Below are 25,180 nucleotides of genomic sequence, written 5' to 3' on the forward strand. Positions count from 1 at the left end.
TTTTTGATAAAATCCAATGGCTCAGGGAGGCCTGCATTGCCAGCAAGATCATTTCCTTTTTCAATGCCCAGAAAGGTACTAAAGACACATTTAAAACAGTTCATGTGACTACAGTGGTTCAATCTAAATATTATAAAGCGACGAGAATAATTTTTGTGCACCAAAAAAACCCAACAAAATAGCGACTTTATTCAACAATATCTAATGATGGGCGATTTCAAAACACGTAAAGCTTTACGAATCTTTTGTTTCGAATCAGTGGTTCAGAGCACGTATCAAACTGCCAAAGTCATGTGAACTATTGAAGTTTCAAAACACAAAAGCTTTGTTTATCCATTTTGGTTCTCTGAACCACTGTTTTGAAACAAAAGATTCGTAAAGCTTCGATGCTTCATGAAGCAGTGTTTTGAAATCACCCATCACTAGATATTGTAGAATAAAGTCATTATTTATTTATTTTGCCGCACAAAAATTATTCTCGTCGTTTTATTATATTAAGGTTGAACCACTGTAGTCACATGAAATTTTAAATATGTATTTAGTACGTTTCTGGGCACTGAAAAAGGAAATAATCTTGCTGGCAATAGAGGCCTCACTGAGCCATCAGATTTTATCAAAAATAAACAACAGACTTCTCTGATGAATGTCGGACTTCTCCAATCATTTAGTCGCTTAACTTCCTTTCTTACAATCGACTGCAAGCTCGCATTCAGATCTGCCTCCATCCAGTCAACAAACGAAAGTCCCTTTAACTTACATGTTTTTCTTTTTCCAAAATCTTTTTTACTCAGATGTATGTCACAATAGATTTCTAGATCTCTGCTTCTGTTTCATCACAACATTAAAATATCGAATTCCATGCAGTCAATAGGATCAAAAAAAAGAAAAAAAAAAGAAAAAGTATCCTCTTCTAAATCTCATTTAATGTCTTATAGCAAACAGTTTAAAATGAGTCTAAAGAATTAGCAGTCATTTACAGTATCCAAAGCTTCTGAATGATCCTCATTGGTCACCGTGATTTTGCCAAGTAAGACAACAACATATTTTGTTGATCCTGGAACAACATTCCAGTCTGAAAATTAAATCTTAACCCTATTCCTACCCCTAAACCTAATCCTACCCATAAATTATCCATAAAATCAGAGAGGAAAGATAACATTGATGTAGAAGCACCTAACCCTGGTTGCAAGCCTAAACTTGACATAAACTGTAAACTTGTACCTCACAAATCTGATTGGCTGATTGAAATGTTGTTCCAAGATCAACAAAGATGTTGATCCAGGAACATGTCTTACTTTGCAAAATCACGGTGACCGATGTGCATTATCGTCCTGGCAACCAATTTCTTATACTTCAGGCCACTTGGAATCTGCAATAGAATGATCTATAATTTCCTGTGATAACTTTTGAATTGCCTTTAAATGACGTCAGTTTTGTATGGGCTCAATGAGGAAGAGTTTGACTTTTCCTGTACACTATGATTCAATCAAATGAGCAAATATCCATAAAATGGGTCCTTAATGTTATGATACATCTATCACAATGCTGCAACAGATGTTTAACTCTACAGACATAATATTATGGATGCAAAACAATGACCTCAGACAAAACAGTCATAATGATATTGATATTGATCATGGTTTACACTGCATGGCAGGACAAAACCACATTGAGAGGTTGGATTGAGTTGGATTGAAACACACTAGTCTATTATTTCTCGAACACTTTGTCCTGTCTTAAGAGGTATGTTGTCTACAGCCTGTATTAGTAATTACCATGAAATGCTCTGAAAAAACAGCATTCTCTCTTCAGCACAATGGGCCCTAAACAAAATCTCTGGAAAAATACTGTTGCTTTGTTGTCCGAAGGGAATCAACTAGCCTGTTTTTTAAAAATGATGTCCAATGTGGGTCAATAGAACACCATGTTACATTAAAAGCAGTAGCAAAGTGGACTGCATTACATTTCATAGCATGACAACAACTTGCAGTAAAAAATAAAGAAAAAATACGTTTTGGTGTAGCCTACAGGGTTAAGTTTAGACTTATATTGTGGTTATTTATTAGCCACGTACATAAATATTCACAGAAATTACTATCAAATGCACTTTTGATCACCTTAAACTAAATATAACTCGAATATAGGAAATATACATTCGCCTAACTGTTTCTCTCAGGCAAAATAAGAAAAAAAAAACTTTACCGCCGTCACTCTTTGCGTGAAGCTTCCTGCTGACGTCAGATGAGAACGGCGTGGCGTCATGAGGGGCACACTGCTTAAAAGTTGTGAGTGACCGTCGTTTCTGAACAGAGCAAGTGTGGGGTTTATCCTCGTGCTGAGAGATAATACATACTTGGCTAAAGACGCTTCAGCACCAGATCTGGTGAGTGATCTTTCTCTAAAACAACTCTGTCCATCATATTCAGCACTACGGTGGACACTGCCAAGAAACTACTGTGAACAGGTAAACTTTGCACAGAATTTAAAGTAGAATGATTAAAACGATTAACTAATCATTTAAATAGCTGGATGAGTTAGTTTGTCTAGTGATGTGGATGTGCAAATGCACTTATAGGCTATTTTTTTGTGCGCGCGCATTATAGCCTGTAGTTAAAAGTATATGCGTATTACATCTATGACAAATTTGTTAAGACTATACAACAGCTTGCTTTATATTTTCCACATGCTCATGTAAGTAAAGGTAAAATGCTCGTTTGTAGCCCATGGCGTTAACTATGAACTCCTGGTGGACTCTGGCTTTGAGCGCCTGTCTCGTGCTGATGGTTCGAGCTGAATGCGGCAGAGACTGCGCGCTATGTGTTTACCGACTGTTCCATCCACAGACTGAGATCGACACACTGGTGAGTTTCATTTCCCTATAGCCTATATTCAGGCAAAAGTCATGTATAATGACGCTAGATTTTAATAAAATGTGCAGCTGTGTTCTTAGGACAAGAGTATTTTTCATAGAAGTCAGGTAGGGGCTAGTTGTCACACGTGAAGTTCATACAATTTATTCATTTTAGCTGATATTAATACAAGTTGATATTCTTAAATGCTATATTTTACTCTCTTTTTTGCTTTTAATGACGCTAGATTTTAACAAAAGGCTTGTTCAACAAAAGACAAGTTGATATTCTTAAATGCTAGCTTTTACTCTTTCTTTTTTTTTGTTGTTGTTTCATAATTGTTTTACTGTTTACAAAATGGCAGATTCAATTGTGATGATTTACCGTTTATAACGAGACAACATGTCTGGCTATTGGTGAACGGCTCACTTCACTGTATTTCTTTGTCCTATAATGGAAGAAATGTTCAATAGCTTTTTGTAGTCAAGTCTTTTACAATTGAAATGACTTTCAAACCTAAGCCTACCCTGAGAAATATTCACTGGAGTAAAGTGTATGATAACTAGTCCTAGTCCCTCCTATATTTAAGCCTAAGCAATGTTTATTTGTAATAAAGATGTGGGTTAAATGAGAAACTGAGAGACATTTTTTTTTTTACTTAATATAAGACAAGCTGTAGTTGTTTGCAAGATAAAACAAGCCTTCAGTGGTTCTTAAATCATTTTCCTTGTGAAAAAGAAGTACTTTAGCATATTTTTAATATACTTTCAAACTGAATGTATTGTTTTTGGACTCTTAATTGCATATTAATAGTATTATAGGTTAAATTTATAATGCAGTAAGCTTTTTTGACCCACTTAGGTACATATTTATATGTAATTTTATAATTACTTATTGTCTTTGTAATATGGTTATGCCGATTGCAATTGCTGATAAGCATTTATGGTAAACTAAATTATACTTTAATGTCATTTCTATTGAAACTTATTGATTAATTTGTAAATGTGTAATGAAGTTACAGTTTAGAACATTTAAACTATAATAACTCTTATGTAATATTGAATAACACTACAGATAAAATTATAATCAATTACTGCATATGTGCTTTAGTATGTCAGAAACACATCAAAAGTGTACTACTTAAAACATGAAAACAGTACAACATGATTTAAAATGTACTTTATACTACAACTTTTGACATTAATATTTTAAAAGCTTACTTAAGTGTGTTAAGAAACAGAATATATACTTACTTTAAGTGGCCTTTTATTTTATTAATATTATACACTTTCAATGTTATATTTTTAAGACTTAAAGTATACACCACAAGTGCAAATTCAATACAAGTGCACTTCTTTTTCACAAGGGTTAGGTGACATATATTTCATGTATAAGGAAATGTAATACTTGTATGTAGTTCTTCTGTAATAACTTCAGTAAAACAATGCATTTTTCCTCAACTAAACTCAAATAATACACCAATTTCCAACATCAATCTTTTGATAAAGTTAGGCTTTGAATTTGAACAAAAGATGGACATTATAGACTCTACAATCAAATGTCTGGTTTAAAATTTTGTATATGAATGCAGAATGCATTCAAGTGATATAATTTTCACTTAGAGTTGTTTGTGCCGTTGCATAATATTTTCAAATCAAAAGCAATTCAAAGCAAGTTCTTCAAATCTAGCTCTCTCTCTTTCGTGTTGCCATGTTTTCAGAGTTCTTCAGTGAATCGTCATTTTCCAGTGTGCAGGGGTGCATTTCCCAAAAGCATCGTTAACCAACTATGGTTGCAAATTCCACTGAATTCTATTGGTAATGATGGAAAACGAGTTAAAAAACTTGCGATGATGGTTGGCTTTGGGAAACACACCCCAGATTGTCAGACGTAATTACTGCCACTCGTCATTGTGCAGCAGCATTGAACGTTAGCAGACTGAATGTGTGTGCCCTCTGGTGGACCAATTGTTTCTTTGCATTGATTGGTCATTCATTTCTCCTCTAGACCTGCACATTAGAGTGTGAAGGAACTGTGGACTCCAGAAAACTAGAAGACTGTAAAAGCATCCTCACAGAAGAGGATCGCCTTGCAATCGACAACCTTGGCAAGCAAGAGGAAGAGAGCCCAGGCCATCTACTCGCCAAGAAATACGGTGGCTTCATGAAGCGTTATGGGGGCTTCATGATTAAGAAAGCAGCAGAGATCGGCATGGGAGCCCCAGTTGACAGTGACGGCACAGAGCCCATCAGTAAGAAATACGGAGGCTTTATGAAGAAGGACAAGGCAGAGGACGGAGCCGAAGACCATCGGATGGAGCTGCTGAGAGAGATCCTCAGAGTCGGTCTCACCTCAGAGTCAGATGAGGAGCATGATGGGGACATGGTCAAACGTTATGGTGGCTTCATGAGGAGCATACAGGGGAACAGTGGTCTAGAGGAGGCAGGGAGAGACCTGCACAAGCGATATGGGGGGTTTATGCGCAGAGTGGGCAGGCCTGAATGGTTGGACACCCAGAAAAGCAATGGGTTTCTGAAACGCACTTGGGAGGACGGAGGCGAGACGGCACTGCCTGACATGCAGAAGAGATATGGAGGATTCATGGATTAGAATTAAAACATGGACACCCATCCTAAACAACCTGTTCCTACTTTGTGTAGAGCTTGCACTGTACCAATTTCACGTGAAGCCATTTTTAATTACTATTTATTTTTATCTTTGCTGCTGAATATTCCTCCATAATGTACAATGTACATTTGTGTTCTCTGTGACTAGGGTTTGTGTTTAAAAAAAAGGAAAGAAACGAATATTTTCCCATTCTCTACACTTACAATGGAATCACCCATCAGAAGGGACATTTAGTAAAGACAGAGGACAATAATCTAACTATTTCTGGGTCACATCACAATGAATGAAAAGCACTTTTCACTGTGTTGCTTTGTTCTCTGAAAATCTCATCACATTAGCTAGTCTGCTTCGCTCATTGAAAATTGTTGTGAGGTTAAGTTTGCTGTCTGCACTTGATGATTAATGCATTCCTTTAACAACTTTTTAACAGCCTTTGTTCTTGTTTAAATCAAAGCAACATTTTTGAGCTATTAGCTGTACAGAATACAATAAATTCATCTTACTGCAGAAGTGAAATGTGTCAATGAGATATGCGTTTCTTATAAATTAATTCATTCCGCTAGTGGAAGATGTTCTCCATTATTAGTGTGTCACTGCCTTAATGGCCCTCTTCAGTAGCTTATTAAGTCCCAACTTTTCTTATTTTTAACTATACTTGACCAATAATGTCTGAGAGGGTGTACTGTTTTGTGAATATGGTCAAGGCTAAAAAGCATTACTAGGCATGATGTAAAGTTAAATTAAGCAGATGTTACATAAAACGGTTTACTCAAGGCTAAGTATTTTAGCAAGGTTTTGCTATCTTTGTGGGGTCCCACTCAAAAACATTGTCTTTACTAAAGGGGAAAAAAAGATACTAGAGCATGCATGCTTTGGATGGATGTATGGATGAAGGGTGATTTCTGAGCACTTGCAGGGCACTGATGATCCATCTCAATCACTATAGGGCTGGGAGTCAATTCTTTGAACAGTCGACAGCCTGATTACTTTATGTTCACCAAAAAGACTCAGTGATCATTTGATGCCTCTCTGGGATCGTACACAACACAAAAAGTTACACTATTGTACTGTTTAATAGAAGATTTTCAATAGACATTGCAGTCAAACAGCCCTTTTTTTATTACATTTCAAGAAGAAGAAGAAAAAGAAAAAAAAACATTTGGGTACATGTAAAAAATCTTTTTCATATATGTTTTCAAATGGCAATTTTTTGGTCTGAATGTAAGGTAAAGCCTTACATTCTGCAAATATTTTTTTCAGAATAAGGGATGTTTTTATACATTTCTTATTTCTTGTAATTGCATTTAATGAGTCATAGAATACATTTTTACACATACACAGGTTTGTAGTTTGTGGGGACATTCCAGAGTGTTACAAATTCTGACAATGGAAGAACAACAAGGAAACAAACGGAGTCAACAGCTGGGAAGAAGAAGAGGTGTAAGGATGTGTGGTAGAAGGATACGGAGGCAAAACAGTAGATGAGGTCAATATTGTAGGCATGTTTCTGATTAAATAAGGGCCACTATTATGGACCATGTTCTCAATCAATCAACACACCTTAAGGCTGAAGCGGGTCAAAAGGTAAAGCCAAAAGTTGAGAAAACAACTGTGTCCTTAATCATTCAAATTTTGTAGACAGTACCTGTAACCAGACAGTGTGTAGCGTAAGTTACGCTTTAGACGCAAGTAGAAACCATATGGCCAGGAGCTAGTTATTTTACTTTATAACATGTTAAATTTGGATATTTTTCTAAAACAAACACATTGCTTTGCTTTAGAAGGCCTTTATTAACCCCCCGGAGCCGTGTGGAGTACATTTATGATGAATGGATGCACTTATATGAGCTTCAAACAGGTGGTTTCCGTGCACTTAAAGGTGCCATCGAATTGAAAATTGAATTTACCTCGGAATAGTTGAATAACAAGAGTTCAGTACATGGAAAAGACATACAGTGAGTCTCAAACTCCATTGTTTCCTCCTTCTTATATAAATCTCATTTGTTTAAAAGACCTCCAAAGAACAGCGAATCTTAACATAACACCAACTGTTACGTAACAGTCGGGGTGTACGCCCCCAATATTTGCATATGCCAGCCCATGATCGAGGCATTACACAAGGGCAGCCAGTATTAACGTCTGGATCTGCACAGCTGAATCATCAGACTAGGTAAGCAAGCAAGAACAATAGCGAAAAATGGCAGATGGAGCAATAATAACTGACATGATCCATGATATCATGATATTTTTAGTGATATTTGTAAATTGTCTTTCTAAATATTTTGTTAGCATGTTGCTAATGTACTGTTAAATGTGGTTAAAGTTACCATCGTTTCTTACTGTATTCACGGAGACAAGAGCCGTCTTTATTTTCATTTTTAAACACTTGCAGTCTGTCTAATTCATAAACACAACTTCATTATTTATAAATCTGTCCAACAGCGTGTAATGTTAGCTTTAGCCATGGAGCACCATCAAACTCATTCAGAAAAAATCTATGGGGTATTTTGAGCTGAAACTTCACAGACACATTCAGGGGACACCTTAGACTTATATTACATCTTTTAAAAAGACATTCTATGGCACCTTTAAAGCATCAGGGTGATTATTAATATAACTCAGATTGTATTAGTCTGAAAGAAGAAAGTCATTTACACCTAAGATGGCTTTAGGGTGAGTAAATCATGAGGTACTTTTCATTTTAAAGTGAACCAATCCTTTAAGATCTCCTCACAATAAAAGCTGTCAAAGGAAATTTCACATTTTAAGCAACAAGTGTTTTGACAAGGTTTGGAAAAGAATATTGTTTATTAAAGTTATTAAAGCATAAATATTACATAAAATAATAACAGCCTCCCCAGACTGAACAACATTATTATCCATCTTCCCTCTAAAGAAAAGTGTGATTCAAAAATGTTACAATTAAAATTATTGTTAAATGAGATTACAACTCCCAATGGAAATAAATCTTCCAGTTAATTCGCTGACCAAAATGATTCATCATCAACCAGTAGAACAGCCCTAGCATTGAACACGAATCACAAGTTTACACAACTCCCAATATTGTAGACATGTTTCTGATGAAATAAGGGCCACTATTGTGGACCATGTTCTTAATCAATCATCACACCTTATGGCTGAAGCAGGTCAAGAGGTAAAGCCAAAAGTTGAGAGAACAACTGTGTCCTTAATCATTCAAGTTTTGTAGACAGAACAGGTATGTAACCAGACAATGTTCACTATACTCCTATAAAGCTATATTACAGTAGCCCACTTGCATTTTACATTATACAGTAAAATATACTTTATAGAGACATAATGTATAAAGACATAATACACCGTATATACACTGACCAGGCATAACATTATGACCACTGACAGATTAATTGAATAACACTGATTATCTCTTCATCACGGCACCTATTAGTGGATGGGATATATTAGGTAGCAAGTGAAGTATCAAAAGTGGTCCAAGGAAGGAACAGTGGTGAACCGGCGACAGGGTCATGGGAGGCCAAGGCTCATTGTTTCACGTGGGGAGCGAAGGCTGGCCCGTGTGATCCGATCCTACAGAAGAGCTACTGTAGCTCAAATTGCTCAAGAAGTTAATGCTGGTTCTGATAGAAAGGTGTCAGAATACACAGTGCATCACAGTTTATTGCGTATGGGGCTGCATAGCCGCAGACCAGTCAGGGTGCCCGTGCTGACCCCTGTCCACCTCCAAAATCACCAACAGTGGGCATGTGAGCATCAGAACTAAACCACGGAGCAATGGAAGAAGGTGGCCTGGTCTGATGACTCACGTTTTCTTTTACATCACGTGGATGATGGCCAGGCGCATGTGCGTCACTTACCTGGGGAACACATGACACCAGGATGCACTATGCGAAGAAGGCAAGCCACCGGAGGCAGTGTGAAGCTTTGAGCAATGTTCTGCTGGAATCCTTGGGTCCTGCCATCCATGTGGATGTTACTTTGACACGTACCACCTTCCTAAGCATTGTTGCAGACCATGTACACCCTTTCATGGAAACTGTATTCCCTGGTGGCTGTGGCCTCTTTCAGCAGGATAATGCGCCCTGCCACAAAGCAAAAATGGTTCAGGAGTGGTTTGAAGAGCACAACAACGAGTTTGAGGTGTTAATTTGGTCTTCAAATTCCCCAGATCTCAATCCAATCGAGCATCTGTGGGATGTGCTGAACAAACAAGTCCATGGAGACCCCTCCTCGCAACTTACAGGACATCTGCTGCTAACATCTTGGTCCAGATACCACAGCACACCTTCAGGGGTCTAGTGGAGTCCATGCTTCGATGGGTCAGGGCTGTTTTGGCAGCAAAAGCGGGACCAACACAATATTAAGAAGGTGGTCATCATGTTATGCCTGATCGGTGTATATATATCAGTAGCGAACCATGACTCTCGAACTTTGGACCTCCTCCCTAATCAGGAAAAAAGTAAACTTAGCTTAAAATCAGCCTAGCTTTCTATAATACTGCATGTGTTACCTTTGACAAGAAATCCCATAAGCAAACATCAGAGTGAGTATGAGAGTTATCACCAAAGTTAAACAAAAAGTAATAAAATGCAAACCATCGTTACAAAAAAAAAAATAAATAATCGCATGATCACACAATCTGTGTGTCATTTCAGCGTAATATGGTGACAACTAGCCACAAAACCAACAAAATTTAATGCAAGCTGACAGCACTCAGACTAAAGCACATTAGTGACAGACACTTCCGCATATTGATAATAAATCATACCATTAGACTGATTAAACGTATGTAACAGACCGTATTAAACTTATGCTTTGGGAAGAAATTTAACTATTATGCAAAATTACAGCAAATGTGCATGGTCACTAAGTTAATAAATTTACAGACTGACCAGTAAGTATGCAAAATAACTGTTTTCTCAACTAAAGCTTAACAGTGGTGGCTGGAATAAAATCAGCCATGTAACTTTTAGATTACGTAGGATGTAACGTAGTATGTCATGCCGTTGGATGTTTTTCTAGCCATGCAGTGTACAGTTATTATGATGAATGGATGCACTTATTTGAACTTCAAACAGGTGGTTTCCGTGCACTGCCAATTTAAAGGGATAGTTCACCCAAAAATGAAAATTTGATGTTTTTCTGCTTACCCCCAGGGCATCCAAGATGTAGATCACTTTGTTTCTTCAGTAGAACACAAATGATGATTTTTAACTCCAACCGTTGCCGTCTGTCAGCCGTATAATGTGGGTCAATGGGAACTTCGAACCTATCGTTTTGTGTCTTAGCCGCAGGGTTTAATTTGGATTTGTCTAAGCAAGTTTTATTTACTCTTAGAAAAGAAGTTCCCATTGACCCACATTATACGGCTGACAGACGGCAACGGTTGGAGTTAAAAATCATCATTTGTGTTCTACTGAAGAAACAAAGTGATCTACATCTTGGATGCCCTGGGGGTAAGCAGAAAAACATCACATTTTCATTTTTGGGTGAACTATCCCTTTAAAGTTTAGGAGCATCAGGGTGATTATTAATATATCTCCGATTGTATTGTTCTGAAACATAGATATACACTATATACACTATATCTATGGTTCTGAAAGAAGAAAGTCATTTACACCTAAGATGGCTTTAGGGTGAGTAAATCATGGGGTACTTTTCATTTTAAAGTGAACTAATCCTTTAAGATCCCCTTTCACACTTTAAGCTGTCAAAGGAAATTTCACACTTTAAAGGGTTAGTTCACCCAAAAATTCTGTCATTTATTACTTACCCTCATGAAGTTCCAGGAAGCATATCGGAGCATAAATGAATCAGCGTGTCGAATCTGCTGTTCGAACCGTCAAAGTCACGTGATTTCAGCCGTTTGGCAGTTTGACACATGATCCGAATCATGATTCGCACACTAGGGCTGCGTTCCAGTTCGGTTTTAGACACGCACTCACGAACTTCCCTAAACACTTCGCCTCGGGGGAATCCCTGCCGCCATTTTGAAGTGCGTTCCACTTCGTGAAGTGGACGAGGGAAGTTTATATGGACAGACCCTTGCTCCCTCGATTTTGACAGAGGGAGCGAGTCTACTTCATATGTACACTTCAGGCAGCTCCATAACCCACAATGCAACACGATTGTGACGTCACCGCATATCGCGTTTAATTAACCCCACCACAAACAACTCAATGATATATTAATTATTTTTTAAACATTTAAAACACACATATATACATATAGGATGCTGTATTAAACAAATTTGTAAGGGGAAAAAATAAATAATAAATCAGCTCCATTGCGGATTCCAAGTGATCAAGGGCTTAGGACGTTCCAGTTCAGCCCATACAAAGGTTCCGCCAGAAGTGGGCACTCGTGCAACGTAAGCAATGACATCCGAGTCAACGAGACCGAGTGAAGTTAGCGAGGGAAGGGCATTTAAAAACCGAACTGGAACGCAGCCTAGGCGTTTCTCAATGTCAAGGAAGGATCGGAATTTCAAACGTTCGAAAAATATCCCATGTACAGGAAAGGATGCATATGTGTAGCCTTCACGCTCTTCGCGCTCTAAAATCACCCACAATCCTATGCGCGCAGCTTTGTGATCTTGTTAAAAAAAAAAAAAAAATGTCGGACGTTAGCGGGCAATATGCTTTCAAATGTAAGTATATTTACGTTACCAAACATTTGTTATAACTGTAGTAAATATGTCAGATAAATAAAGTTTAACGTTTAAATGCCAGTAAATTACTACCTTATTGATATTATAAATTATACAAATACAAATTCCGTTATTGATGGCTAACTGAACAGGACCGTCATTTAACAATTGTTAGCTTGGTTGCCGTCACCGGCATTTCTTTTACCTTTTCACTGATGTAATGACACAATGATGTGCACTTGCTAATCTGTTCCATTTACGTGTTCTCCGAATGCTAATGAGGAGCCTCGCCTAGCCTCTGTAGGAAGTGACTTGGAAGGACCAGTCCTGCCAAGGAAGTATCCTTGACATTGAGAAACGCCTATTCATAACACTCCGATGCTTCCTGAAGCAGTGTTTTCAAAATCGACCATCACTAAATAAGTCGTTATTTTTTTGTCGCTTTATAATATTAATATTGAGCCACTGTACTCACATGAACTGATTTAAATATGTTTTTAGTACCTTAATGGATCTTGAGAGAGGAAATGTCATTGCTGGCTATGCAGGCCTCACAGAGCCATCGGATTTCAACTAAAATATCTTAATTTGTGTTCCGAAGATTAACGAAGGTCTTGGTGTGGAACGGCATGAGGTTAAGTAATAAATGACAGAATTTTCATTTTTGGGTGAACTAACCATTTAAGCAACAAGTTTTATTGACAAGGTTAAAGTTATAAAGCATAAATATTACATAAAATAATAATAGCCTCCCCAGACTGAACAACATTCCATCGGGTTAAAGAAAAGTGTGATTCAAAAATGTTACGATTAAAATTTTCATTTAACAATAATTTTAATGGTAGCTAACATTTTTGAATCAATGAAATTACAACTCCCGTGGAAAATAAAGCTTTACCTCCTCATTGCGCTGACCAAAAAGATTCATCATCAACCAGTCGAACAGCCCAAGCAATGAACACGAAACACAAGTTTACACAACTCCCACAAATCAGTGCGCAGAGTCAGCCGAGTCACGTGACCGCAGTGTTTCTCACCCAGCCCATCCCGTCCCTTGGACCTACTTCACCGGACCAGGTAAACTCCAGTTAAACTGCAGTTACTGGTTAAGCAGAGCGTTTTGTGCCCGTCTGTAGTCTCTCCACCAGTGCGAAGAGGAGGAGTGGGTACTAACGCCATTCTTAACGTCTGTGCGAGCTCTCATCGTGGTTCATGTTCATTTGAAGTACAAATATTTATTTACCGACTGCGACCTGCACGAGAACAACTCACCATCCGGGGACTTTGTATCTCACACAGTAAGGTAAACCGTGTTACAATCTTTAACAGACCTCCTTCAGGCTTATATTTTTTCTGTATATAAACTTTCTGTATATAAAAGTTTGTAATAACTGACAGGCACATGAACTATCAGTTTACTTTTCATTCAGCGTGTTTCTGACTACACTGGTTTTCTGTAGTGTTTGTGTAAGTCTTAGTCACACTCTGAATCATTGTTCCTTTTTGTCATGTTATTCATTAGGTCATCTGCACATCTCAAAATGAACTTTCTCTTGGAGACTCTTCAGCTGATAGTTTTAACCATCTACTACCACCTGGAATCCTTCATAAAATTCTTCATCCCTCAGAGGAAGAAAGATGTGTCTGGAGAGATTGTGCTCATCACTGGGGCAGGCAGTGGTATTGGCAGACTGATGGCCCTTGAGTTTGCCACACTGGACGTCTCACTGGTGCTGTGGGACATTAATGTGGATGGTTTGAAAGAAACCGCAAAACAGGTTAAAGAAAAAGGAGCATCAAGAGTACATTACTATCAGTGTGACTGTGGTGATAGAGAAATTGTCTACAGAGTGGCAGAACAGGTAATCCAAGTTCAAACCTGCTCTTGTGAGCTGTTTGCCTGGAATGAAGAGTATTTAATTCAAAACTTTAAGTGGTCTGAGTACATAATTGGAGTTATATATTATATTTTTTTCTAACATTATTATGCATATCGAAGGTATTAGTACACACCTCTGCATCACTTAACTTCTTAACACTTGATTCTGATTGGTCGGTCCTGTGACATTCTGCATTCCTTTATTTTTGCATAATGATTGCTAAGCTACTGTTGACCCTGGCAACCAATACTTGATTCTGATTGGTCAGTCATGGCATTCTGCTGTGATATGTTTTTGCATAATGACCTTTAAACTATTGGACTGTTGACCCACCCTGACAGCCAATACTTGATTCTGATTCATCGGTCAGGACCACCATCATCAGCATCGCTCTAAAAGGTTTTGTTTTGTGATAATGAACCCAACCAGTCCCAAAATCAACCAATCCCAACCAGCAGCAAACTGAAATCCTTTTTTATGTAAATTAAAAGTCAATTTTAAAAAATTATTAATGCATTATTAATATTACTCAGTAGTTTGTCATAATATTCTGAAATATTATACAGTTATTACAAAAATATTTTTTGTAAATTCATGAACTAGTAGTTGAGCAACAAAAATAGGTCAGCTTGGCACCCCAAGTTATTTATTTTATTTTTTTTTAAATATTTTTATTTATGGCCAACCAAATCTATGGTACACCATAATATAATGAAATTGATATAATGACATTTAATTTGAGAAAATTAATCTTTTACTCATATTGATTATTTGTCTACTTCTAGGTAAAAAATGAAATCGGCGATGTCACCATACTTATAAACAATGCTGGAATTGTCAGTGGTAATAAGTTCATGGACACTCCCGATGCAGTTGTAGAGAAGACACTCAGAGTTAATGCAATGTCCCACTTTTGGGTAAGACTGATATATTTTTTACTTTTTTTAACCCCTTATCAAAATTTATATGTAGTCTGAATATCTTGTTTTTCTTTGAAGCCACTATTCTGTATAAATGTCCATTTGTGTTTATGCCTCTGTCTTAGACATACAAAGCATTTCTGCCCGCCATGACAGACAAGAACCATGGACATCTGGTCAGCGTTGCAAGTTCTGCAGGCTTGATAGGTGTCAATGGACTGGCAGGTAAAGCATTCACCTATGTCTTTTTTATCTCTTACACAACTACTCTCTTGCCAGAGGCGCTTTTGGAACAGTAACAAAGTCCCTGATGGCTTTTAGTCCATGTTTGGCAAGACATTAATGTTTTTAAAGTTTGGGAGCAGATATGAATGAACACTAATCCTTAATACAAAACTTCTAGATCACAATCTCTGTGTGGTTTTGTCCTTGTAGTTGTGTGTTAAATAAAAATGTAGACTTTAACAGGAAACGGATATCTGAGATGGTGTAGTGAATTCCTGTGATGTCTGTGTTATCTTTGCATGTGCCCAGGATTTATTACTACATGGAGATTTTAATGAGCTGATGTCTGAAATGCCTAAAACGTTTACCTTGCAGCATCACTACCAGGTTTGTACAAACGTCTCCTATCTTGCCTATCTTTTCTGCACAGATTATTGTGCAAGCAAGTTTGCTGCCGTGGGGTTTGCAGAGTCTGTGGCCCTCGAGCTGATAGCTGCGGGGAAGGATGGAGTCAAAACCACAATCGTCTGCCCGTACTTCATCAACACAGGCATGTTTGATGGCTGCGGGACAAAGTAAGCTAGCACACTCTTCATCCCTAACCAAATTTTGGATTTGAAGCTGCTGCATTTGAACAGAGAACTGTAGATGCCATTTAAGGAAAAACGCCTGCTTTTGAAATGATGATCAATCTCTCAATATTGTTTCATTCTCAAATTGTCAAAAGGATATAATTTCAGGGCTATTCAATCTCAGTTCTTTGTCATTTTCCAATTAGCCGTAATCAGAATCTCTGTAGGCAGGATTTTGCACACTGCTTTGTAAATGTATACAATCCAAATAGAGACAGAGACTTTGACTGTGCTTCATGGAGCTTGACAAATAAAGCATCATTGACACAAATGCAACTTCACTCAATTACCATGATTAGATTTTCCCAGGGAAAGAATGTTTGTGTCTCTAAATGGTTTATTGCAGCAACTCTTTCCCAGCCATTGACGAGATTTTTTTTTTTATCATTTATGACACAACTCTTCCCTGCCATTGACATGTTTTTAATGTTACTCACATTTGTATATGCACAAGTAAGCTAATGTGATCACCAAATATTCAATAGCATATAAATCAAAACTGATATAAATCAAAAAAAAAAAAAAAATCTAATGTTACTGAGAAAATGTCAAACCCACAAAGAGGTAACAACTGTACAAGCTTTGGGGGTGTTGATGGACTCGATCTACTCCATCTGTGTTATGAACACCGTCTTTGACAAAAACACGTTTTTCTCAGCTTTTTGTTCGAAACCCACATTCAAGTGCCCCTATTATGCTTTTTTTGAATATTTTCTTTCATGTGGTGCAAAGTTTCAAAGATCAAAGTGTACGACACATAAAGTTCTGTCATGACAACTCATGTAATGGGTATGACAATTTTGATATGTTTGGTCTTGGTGGAATAGATCTGCTACACTGCTGCTGCTTCAGAGCAAGTACGGGACTTGCTACTGCCAATACATACACGACACGCTGCTGTGAGCAAGTAAGACATGCTGCTGCTGTACAATACAGCGTACATGAATTACCCATTACCTATAGCAGATCTATACAGGTGGAGCTGGGGAAGGTGGAGGGTTTCTGAAAGTGCGCTGCAATGCTACCCAAGTATTTTGAAGGTTGAGCAGCAAGCTTATTGGCTACTGATACAGCAGGAACCAATCAGCTGTGCCCTATAGATAATGATGTGATTACTAGCAGGTTGAGTTAAAGGATTGTGGCGAGCATTTCAAAATAAACAAATACAAAAGGAAAGTAATGCCGGCAGACCCTCAAGGACGTCTGCCAGCCACACAAACATAATAAAACATAAAATAAAGTCCAGGCCTGGACCTCTCATCCTTCACTGTCATCGCTCCTCCTTTTATGCTTCCAGAGCTCCTCTGTGAGAGACTCGAGGCCAGTGCGCCTCGCAGGTGGAGCTCATTATCTCTCGCGTCACCGTCCTTGCGCCGTTCCTTCACGGCTCTCGCCCGCCCTGCTCGCCACAAGGACCTATTAGCTTGTGCCATCAAGAGTTTCATGACAGAACTTTGTATTTATTAAATTCTGAACTGCCAAAACAAGTCATCAGTAATTCCAGCCTTACTTCCTGCTCAAACCTGCACAGGTTTGTAACAAATTTGCATAATGTCAGCCTACGGTCTTCATTGTTGTGTTGTCGACATGTTGAGACGAGTGTTTGTTTGTTTTTTTAACAGCAGAGGTTCAGTTCTTTCTTCTGATGGATCCACTGTTTAGATATTTATACAACAAAATATTCATGAAAGTTTTGTGAATATGCTAAAAATGCTGGTGCTGGCTGGCAACTTAAAAATAATAGTCTGGTGGGGAAAGAGTTAAGAGGGCAGCTCTCTTGTAACAGTATGCTGTTCATAGCCCTCAGCATGGTCCTTTGTTGTCTGTACATGCCCATTGACATTGCCTAAGGGCTGGGGCTACTTTATGTATTGATTTAGCATTGCATTTGTACCTTGATTTGTATTTGTTGCAACATCTAACAAGTGTGTGTGTGTGGGAGTGAAAGAGACATTAAGGCTATGGATTTTCCTCTTAAACTGGGCATACAAATGAATGTAAATGCACTTAAAAATCCTCTAAGTTCCCCTAAACCAAACTAAACTCAGTCATACAGTCATTTTGGGTTTATTTGTCATTTGTTTGTTTAAAAGAATAGCCATTTAAATCATAGAATGTGCCTTGTGTGCAGGTGGCCCCGACTGCTGCCCATATTGGAGCCAGACTATGTTGCTAAGAAGATTGTCAGTGCCATTCTGACAGACCAAGTTTTTCTTTTACTTCCAAGGACATTATACTTATTAATGGCTTTAAAAGGGTAAGTTTCTTAATGTTTCATATGCTTATCTGAAAATTTCTCCAGGTAAAAAATGTCGTCATTTTTGGAATTTTATCTTTAACGTTTTTTTTTTGTTTGTTTGTTTGTTTTTTTATCTGTAAAAATGTTTCATATTTTAAATGTTTTTATTACTTATCTTTCTAATGTACCCCTCTTTTATTTATTTTTTTCACCTTCAAGTTGCAAAGCAACTGCAAGCATGATATAAATATACTTAAAGGTGCCCTAGAATCAAAAATTAAATTTACCTCGGCATAACATTGAATAACAAGAGTTCAGTACATGGAAAAGACATACGTTGAGTTTCAAACTCCATTGCTTCCTCCTTATTTAAATCTCATTTGTTTAAAAGACCTCCAGAAAACAGGCGAATCTCAACATAACACCAACTGTTACGTAACAGTCAGTATCATTAATATGTACGCCCCCAATATTTGCATATGCCAGCCTATGTTCAAGGCCTTACACAAGGGCAGCCAGTATTAATGTCTGGATCTGTGCACAGCTGAATCAACAGACTAGGTAAGCAGGCAAGGACAACAGCGAAAAATGGCAGATGGAGCAATAATAACTGACATGATCCATGATAACATGATATTTTTAGTGATATTTGTAAATTGTCTTTCTAAATGTTTCGTTAGCATTTTGCTAATGTACTGTTAAATGTGGTTAAAGTTACCATCGTTTCTTACTGTATTCACAGAGACAAGAGCCGTCTTTATTTTCATTTTTAAACACTTGCAGTCTGTATAATTCATAAACAACTTAATTCTTTGTAAATCTCTCCAACAGTGTAGCATTAGCCCGTTAGCCACAGAGCATATTATAGCCTCAAACTCATTCAGAATCAAATGTAAACATCCAAATAAATACTGTACTCACATGAATCGATGCATGCATGCAGCATGAATGACGAACATCTTGTAAAGATCCATTTGAGGGTTATATTAGCTGTGTGAACTTTGTTTATGCACTGTATAACTGCACTTATAGTCGCGCGATTTAAAGGGGCCACGCAGCCTGAATCGGTGCACAGTTAATGATGCCCCAAAATAGGCAGTTAAAAAAATTCATAAAAAAAAATCTATGGGGTATTTTGAGCTGAAACTTCAGACACATTCAGGGGACACATTAGACTTATATTACATCTTTTGAAAAGACGTTCTATGGCACCTTTAAATGACCATAATGGGTGCTTATGGAATGGAAGGCTGCACTCTTGAGGCTGTGTCCTTCCTAATCTAGTCCTTTGGAGGCTTGTAGGCTAGAGTCTTCCTCAGCATTAAATGCTAGAATGAGACGGTCTTGTAATTGCGCCAATTGCTACGTCATAAATGTTTCTGCCCTCGCTGTCATGACTCAAATAATATTAAAATTATAATTTGAAAAATGCTTAATATTAAAAACTTTTATATTAACTGCCTTTTTATGATAGGGGTCATGAATTGAGAAATCAACTTTTCCTTGAGCTTTTGATAAGAGGTCATTGTACTAAAAGAATATCCTGTAATTTTCAGAACTGAAAACTTTCTTCTTAGTCCAATAAAATCTTTTATTGACACCAGGCCCCAGCGAATAACTCATCCCAGAGAATGTCATAGATAGGTGCAACGTTAGCCCCGCCCGCTGGCGTGTTAGTGATATGACGAGGAGAGTAGAGCGATACCGGACTAAAAATAACATTACTTTTCATTATTACATTTCACTGTGGATTCATTATCACAAAATAAATCACATTTCGGCACAGGTTTGCTAACAGACTTTTACGATATGGACTCAACAGTAATGCAACAATATGTAAGTAACTGTGTTAATTCTAATGCCGAATCTGATATGTAATGATTCATGTACAGTCAGATGTTCTTTGTCTGTGTGTCAGTAAATCAAACCAGTGACTAAAAGGTCAACTTCACAGTGTTTCTCTTAGTAGGATGAAAATTATCTGTTTGAAAATTATCTGTTGATTTGTAATGACGAAATCACTGCTTTCATGCGCTCATCATCAACATCGGCTACAGTGTTCATCACTGCAACCTTTCATGCCACGATCTACATATAATGCCATAGATCTCAATGTAATGCTACAATCAACACTTTTCACGATTAGTTAACCTTGTGAGCTGTGATAGTAAAAACATGCTAAAAGTTTTCGAGAGAGTAATACTTAACTATTTCATAGTTCATAGTTTAATGCAGTACTGGTAATTACAACCGCCTGTGGTCTCCCAGTGGTTTACATTACACACAGTTTAGTATTTTGTGATTTAATTACAACAAAACAAAAGAAAACATAATGGCTTTTTCTCAAAAATAATTTTTTTTGTCTTGCCTTACATAGTGAAATTGAACAAGATCAGTACTGATTCAATTTCTGCTAATTATTTTTTTGTGAATTGGAATGTGTGCACGATTGTGGGTTATTGGAACATGTGAAGCATACACTTGATGTATCCTTCAAAACAGGCCGAAATAAGGACGCTAAATGAAAACTGCCTTCAAAGGATCCTTTAAATTGAGACGTCCTTTAACAGAGCTTGATGATGTGGCAGCAGAGATATGCAGCCTTCCTAGGATGCAGCCTTCTGATTGAGAAGCACCCAATGACAGTGTAGTCCAAACCTGATGTGGTCCAAAAACACATAAATTGATCAAAAGAGAGAGTAAAGGCATATATAATGTTAAAAAAAGATTTCCATTTCAAATAAATGCTGTTTAAATGTATCACAGTTTCTAAAGGAATATTAAGCAGCACAACTGTTTTCAATGTTGACAATTTTGTTTAGCACTAAATCTTTATATTAGAATGATTTCTGAAGGATCATGTGACCTTGAAGCCTGGAGTAATGATTCGCCAGCACAGGAATAAATTACATTTTTCATTATATTAAAGGTGCCATAGATAGTTTTTTTACAAGATGTAATATAAGTCTAAGGTGTCCCCTGAATGTGTCTGTGAAGTTTCAGCTCAAAATACCCCATAGATTTTTTTTTATTAATTTTTTTAACTGCCTATTTTGGGGCATCATTAACTATGCACTGATTTTTTCAGCACGGCCCCTTTAAGAGATGCGTTTCCTCTGCCCCACGAGCTCTCGACTATACATTGCATTTACAAAGTTCACACAGCTAATATAACCCTCAAATGGATCTTTACAAGATGTTTGTCATGCATGCTGTATGCATGCTTCGAATTATGTGAGTAAAGTATTTATTTTGATGGTTACGTTTGATTCTGTGTGAGTTTGAGGATATGCTCTGTGGCTAACGGCTAATGCTACACTGTTGGAGAGATTTATAAAGAATGAAATTGTGTTTATGCATTATACAGACTGCAAGTGTTTAATAATGAAAATAGCGACGGCTCTTGTCTCCATGAATACAGTAAGAAACGATGGTAACTTTAACCACATTTAACAGTATTAGCAACATGCTAATGAAACATTTAGAAAGACAATTTACTAATATCACTAAAAATATCATGCTATCATGGATCATGTCAGTTATTATTGCTCCATCTGCCATTTTTCGCTGTTGTTCTTGCTTGCTTACCTTGTCTGTGCACAGATCCAGACGTTAATACTGCCTTTCCTTGTCTAATGCGTCGAACATGGGCTGGCATTATGCAAATATTGGGGTCATACATATTAATGATCCCGACTGTTACGTAACAGTCGGTGTTATGTTGAGATCCGAGTGTTTTCCTGAAGTCTTTTAAAAAAATTAGATTTATATATGAAGGAGGAAACAATGGAGTTTGAAAATGTATGTCTTTTCCATGTACTGAACACTTGTTATTCAACTATGCCGAGGTAAATTCAAATTCTGATTCTAGGGCTCCTTTAAAATAGAAAGCTGTTGTGGAAATACATCTTTAATTGGTCCTTACACTGTCTGAAGCTTGATCCCCGCAGTGGATAGAAACAGAAAAGCTCTGCAGTTAAGTTAAACCAATAAATTTGCTGTTGTCTGTGGAGTGAGTCAGGGATGTGACATGAATAATTTCACTATAGACTATTGATGTCAAAGGAAATCTGCTGCATGGTAAAGAGGGAGCCAGTGGGTTTGAGAGAACTAAAGGTCTGAAAGTTTAGCCTTAAGCAACGGCACGGAACAAAACTGTTTCTCATGCACTGACCTCAGAGGACGGGGTTATGTGTGTGGATTTACTCATCTGCCCGAGGACATTAAGACACTGAATGAATGACAGGAACACAGTGGTTCATTGTGTTCTTGTGCTGACTTCACCTTTGCTAAAATGACGTCTTTTTGTTTGTTTGTTTGTTTGTTGTATTTATGAACTTAATTTAGTTTTATTAATCATTTGTTTTACTCTAAAAAACATGTCCTAGGTATCACTTGTTTGATTTTAGACACTTTAGATTTCACTTGAGAACAGCACATTGCTGTTCTTACAAGACCGTATTAGTCTGCTTATTCATATGAGCGATTAAGAACATCGTACCTAAGGAGAAACACTCACAGTTTCAGTTTCACAGCTGCAACCAGTCTCGCAAGTTGTAGAACTTGTAGGTGAAATGTATTTCCAGCTGTACTAGTGCCTGTATTTCATAACACCTTTAACCCGGCCGTGGCTTGAAAACGAAGGACCCTTAAGCTCTTTCTTATGCAGCTGTGACAATTACTGATGCCATTACTGACAAACCCAGAAGATAAAGCAACACCTGTTTGTGTGGGCTGTGAGACAGACTTCAGTGCATAAAATTGGCCAATTAATTCCAATCTGTGTTTTGTCTTTAATGTGCTTTGGACAGTAGAGTCATAATTATCAAGGCTGCAGTATTTGAATGGGAAGAGGCGTTCTTTATTATTTTAATGCCTTCTGTGCTTTTTTACAAAAGCATGTATAACCTACCTGATTCTAAACCTATCAATTAAATCATCAAATCACAAAATACATTTGTTATTTTATTATTCCAGCATGATGATGAGTGTTGAATCACAGTGCATTAGGTGATAATTAGGCGTGAATGATCTCATTTCCAGGACTGGTCATTATTTTCAGTCCTGAACGCAGATCTTTCACACTTTTTCTGGCCACCTTGCTCAAATATGAAAAAATTTCTCTCATTGTGGATAGGATGTCTTAAATACAAATATACAAAAAAAACAAACCAAACATGATTTGATCTTAGACTTTAACATCTCGCGTGTTCAGAGACCCACATATATGCAAATTAACATATTACTTTTTTTTTTTTTTTTTTTTTTACAGTTTCATCCCATTCAAGCAATCAGTTATCCTGGGTATGTACTTGGGGGCCTTCAATTTCATGGATGCTTTCACAGGACGGGGAAAGAAGAGAGAGTAAATGTAATCTAACAGATTTCTCAAATGTTGACACTTGGTATATTAACACTAATGATTTTTCATTATTTGTAACTACCTCTGCCAAACAGTTATTCAAGTATATCATAATAAAAATGGCTCCAATTACGTACTGTTTTGATATTGGGAGAAGAGGCTTTTTTAACTGAAAATGTACTAGTTTTTTTTTTTATTACAATGTTAGACATAGTTATGATCTAAGGTTGGCCTCATTTCAACAGCAAAATATATGATAATACCAGTAACAACAATGTCAGATGTACTTGTGCTATAGAGGTACACATGACTGAATAAATGTGAAATATTTAATTTTTTTATTGTTTACCCCTGTTTGTACCAGTTCACTGCTTTTATGACCTGAAAGTTCTTTTTTTTAACCTGTCAAAAATAACAGCATACTTTTTGTTTAGTCTAATAGGAATTTAATTATGGTGCCAGAACTGTTTTGATTGAGCTTTGATACACTGCTTTGAGGCTTGCACAATGACTAGCTCTCGTTTTTAATGGATAGGATCCTAGATTTGCATGCATATGGCACCATCTAGTGTTGTTGCACAAAGCATTGTTTTTAAATTATAACTGCCTTTCACAGAAAAAACTGTTTTTCTTGCAGGAGCTATAGACAAATAATAAATGCATTAATGTGTGATAGTGTAGGTCTGTCTGCAAACCTTTAAACCATGTGTTTGTAAAAGATGAAATCAACTGGCTACACAGAATTGTTCAGGCCTTATAAATAGCTCTAATGGCAAAACTAAAATTTACTTTTAAATATACCATATTAAATGGTTAGTTCACCCAAAAATGAAATTTGTCATTAATTACTCATCCTCATGACAAATACATACCCCACCTTTAATTTGTGTTCCGAAGATGAATGAAGGTCTTACGGGTGTGGAACGACATGAGGGTGAGTATTAAATGACAGAATTTTTTGGGTGAACTAACCCTTTAAATCACATTTTACATCCTGAGCCATTGCATATAGAGAAAACATAGTAGCATTTTTATGCAGCTTTCAATTTGCAATCCTGCTGTAATGTGAGACGGAACAGACAACCGTAAAATGCCATGTCTAAGGCAAAGACCACCCTTCAGCAGCTGCTTAAAGTGATTGACATGTCTCAGGTTTAGCTCTTTATGACCTTTCACACAAATGAGAGCAGAGATTTGAATAGGTTGCATTTGAGATTTTGGATAGAGAGCAGAACACGAGGCCTGCAGGGAGGAAGAAATGGATTTTCAATTTATTGTTTGCCATCGCAGCACCTCATTCCACAGCTCATCAGATAGAAAAGATATTCAAAGCACAGCACCAGTCCAGCACAGGGAGGACATTATAAAATAAAAAATACCACACAGCTTTATACTTGTTTTGGCTTATTTCTCTCAGAATGAATTTTAAAGAAATACTAATGTAGATAAATTATTAAATCATATCATAAATGAGTAAACCCGTTTGAAAAGTAACATTTTAAACAATATCTCCATGAACACAAAAACAATTTCCAGTTTTACTCAAATTAGGGTGATGCAAAAATGAGTACACCCCACTGAAAGTCTCTGGAGCAAAGCTAAATTTTAGACTACAAATGTCTAATTTAACAAGAATTCAACCACAGGTGAGTCTAATTATTCGTTACACAGGTGTCTAGCAGACAGTTGACTAGAAAAGGGTGTTAAAACCACTTCCCATTTCATGCTGTCAGCAATGGCACCACATGGAAGAGAAATGTCACAAGACCTGAGAAAGAAAATAATTTCTTTACACCAGA

General features: G+C 37.1%; 2 protein-coding genes across 3 annotated transcripts; both read left to right on the top strand.

The window, feature by feature from the left end:
• Positions 1 to 2,323: 2,323 nt before the first annotated feature.
• penka (proenkephalin a) lies at positions 2,324 to 5,902 on the top strand. 2 transcript variants are annotated; one of them, XM_067363737.1, is made up of 3 exons: positions 2,324 to 2,383; positions 2,721 to 2,861; positions 4,857 to 5,902. In XM_067363737.1, exons 2-3 carry the CDS (start codon positions 2,724 to 2,726, stop codon positions 5,457 to 5,459), a joined length of 741 nt encoding a protein of 246 aa, XP_067219838.1. In that variant the 5' UTR covers positions 2,324 to 2,383; positions 2,721 to 2,723; the 3' UTR covers positions 5,460 to 5,902. The 2 variants fall into 2 exon arrangements, with proteins under 2 accessions (XP_067219838.1, XP_067219837.1); XM_067363736.1 differs by having other exon boundaries at positions 2,329 to 2,464.
• A 7,236-nt stretch (positions 5,903 to 13,138) lies between these two features.
• On the top strand, positions 13,139 to 24,752 carry sdr16c5a (short chain dehydrogenase/reductase family 16C, member 5a). Its single transcript, XM_067362818.1, has 7 exons — positions 13,139 to 13,426; positions 13,646 to 13,985; positions 14,789 to 14,920; positions 15,049 to 15,148; positions 15,579 to 15,723; positions 17,912 to 18,037; positions 23,292 to 24,752. Exons 2-7 carry the CDS (start codon positions 13,665 to 13,667, stop codon positions 23,386 to 23,388), a joined length of 921 nt encoding a protein of 306 aa, XP_067218919.1. The 5' UTR covers positions 13,139 to 13,426; positions 13,646 to 13,664; the 3' UTR covers positions 23,389 to 24,752.
• The last annotated feature ends 428 nt before the right edge of the window (positions 24,753 to 25,180 follow it).

This window comes from Chanodichthys erythropterus, chromosome 16 (assembly GCF_024489055.1).
Source record: "Chanodichthys erythropterus isolate Z2021 chromosome 16, ASM2448905v1, whole genome shotgun sequence".
Lineage (NCBI taxonomy): Eukaryota > Metazoa > Chordata > Actinopteri > Cypriniformes > Xenocyprididae > Chanodichthys > Chanodichthys erythropterus.